At 40.1% G+C, this 1,707-nt stretch overlaps 2 protein-coding genes across 3 annotated transcripts in view; one reads left to right on the forward strand and one right to left on the reverse strand.

The window, feature by feature from the left end:
- Window positions 1-1,707, forward strand: part of LOC117179584 (suppressor of hairless protein-like) — a 220,530-nt gene that overhangs the window by 7,971 nt on the left and 210,852 nt on the right. The gene's annotated exons all lie outside the window — the stretch shown is intronic.
- Window positions 1-1,707, reverse strand: part of LOC117180447 — a 43,656-nt gene that overhangs the window by 975 nt on the left and 40,974 nt on the right. Inside the window, exon 2 of the mRNA XM_033372946.1 lies at window positions 92-1,531. Within this exon, the coding sequence (XP_033228837.1) occupies window positions 92-1,531 (1,440 nt within the window). The remainder of the gene's footprint in view (window positions 1-91; window positions 1,532-1,707) is intronic.

Consider the following 1,707-nt stretch of genomic DNA (forward strand, 5'->3'; position numbering starts at 1 on the left):
ATGGAGTAAGAGGGCGAGAGTTGAGTATCGCTTCAATTTCAGTGACATACGTGTGAAGTTGTTCGTATGTCAGCAATGAGTTACCAGTTACCCGTGTAAAATGAAGTTTAAAGGATTTTATTGACGCTTCCCAAAGACCACCGAAGTGTGGAGCTCTAGGGGGTATAAAATTCCATGTTATTCCCTTTTTAGTCAAGTAGTTTTGTACCCCTTCATTTTGTTCTAGTGACGCGATTTGTTTACAGAGATTCCTTAATTCATTATTTGCCCCAACAAAATTGGCAGCATTGTCAGACGAAATTGAACTAGGAAAACCTCTGCGGGAGAAAAAACGAGACAGACAAGCAATAAAGGCCTCTCTCGTTAAATCACTTGCGATTTCTAAGTGCACTGCCTTTGTCGCTAAGCAGACGAAAATCGAGATATACGTTTTTACCTTGGTACGATTTCTGTGGCGATTTTCTTTAACAAAAAACGGTCCACAATAATCTACTCCCACATGCTCAAAGGGTCTTGTAAAAGAAACGCGATCTTTGGGTAAATTTCCCATCAAATAATTCGTCTCACGAGGTTTTGCGCGAAAGCATGTTACGCATTGTCTAATGATGTTTCTCATCATATTACGACCATCAACGGGCCAATACGTTTCACGAACTCCGTATAGAGTTGCGTGATGTCCGGCATGAAAACGTTTTATGTGTTCATCGTGAATGATTATTGTCGTGATATTATGATTTCTTGGAAGAACGATTGGGTGCTTTTTCGAATCAGGAATGTTCGAGTGAACGAGTCTACCCACCACTCTTAAAACACCGTGATCTAAAAATGGGTTTAATCGAACAAGAGGACTCTTTAGATCGACACATTGATTACGCGCTAAAGCACGCAATTCTTTCGGAAACTCTTCGGCTTGAGTTAATTTAATAATCGCCTGTGATGCCGCATCAAGTTCCGTTTGTGAAAGTCTACCTGATTTTCTCGTTAATTCAGCCTTGTTTTTGAGATTATTGAAAAATCGAAAACAGTACGCGATTATGGACTGCAGTTTTTTAAAGCTACTGACCCTTTCCAAGATATTTGTTCCTAGTAGTGTGATTTTTAATGACGTCATTGGTGGACATTCGCGGACTTCCGATCTTTCATGATTTTTTATGTTTAATTGAGGCCATGCATCATCTTTTTTGCTAAGCCAGTTAGGACCGTGGGACCAAAACTTATTGTTTAAAAACTCCTGAGGTCCTTGACCACGAGAAATCAAGTCAGCAGGATTGTCATGAGTAGGTACGTGTCGCCACTCATGACCTTCGGTTTTTTCTTGTATTTCGGCTACCCGATTGGCTTCAAACGTTTTTAGTGTATGTGGATGCGTATTTAACCAATTGAGGGCAATTGTGGAATCAGACCAAAAATAGATTTTTGAAAATTGCAATTGCAAAGATTTTACAGTGGCGCTGTATAGTTTCGCCAACAAAAGAGCTGCATACAATTCCAATCTTGGCAATGACGTAGTTTTTAAGGGAGAAACTCGTGACTTAGAACAAATAAGAGCACAATGATGATTGCCTTGAGTGCCCGATGATCTCAAGTAGAGGCAAGCGCCTTAGACCTTCTCACTAGCATCGCAAAACCCATGTAGCTGAATCTCAGTTGAATTTGGAATCATGATACAACGATCAAACCTGAGATCATTTAACAACGGCAATTCGT

The sequence above is a fragment of the Belonocnema kinseyi genome, chromosome 9, assembly GCF_010883055.1.
Source record: "Belonocnema kinseyi isolate 2016_QV_RU_SX_M_011 chromosome 9, B_treatae_v1, whole genome shotgun sequence".
In the NCBI taxonomy this organism is placed as follows: Eukaryota; Metazoa; Arthropoda; class Insecta; order Hymenoptera; family Cynipidae; genus Belonocnema; species Belonocnema kinseyi.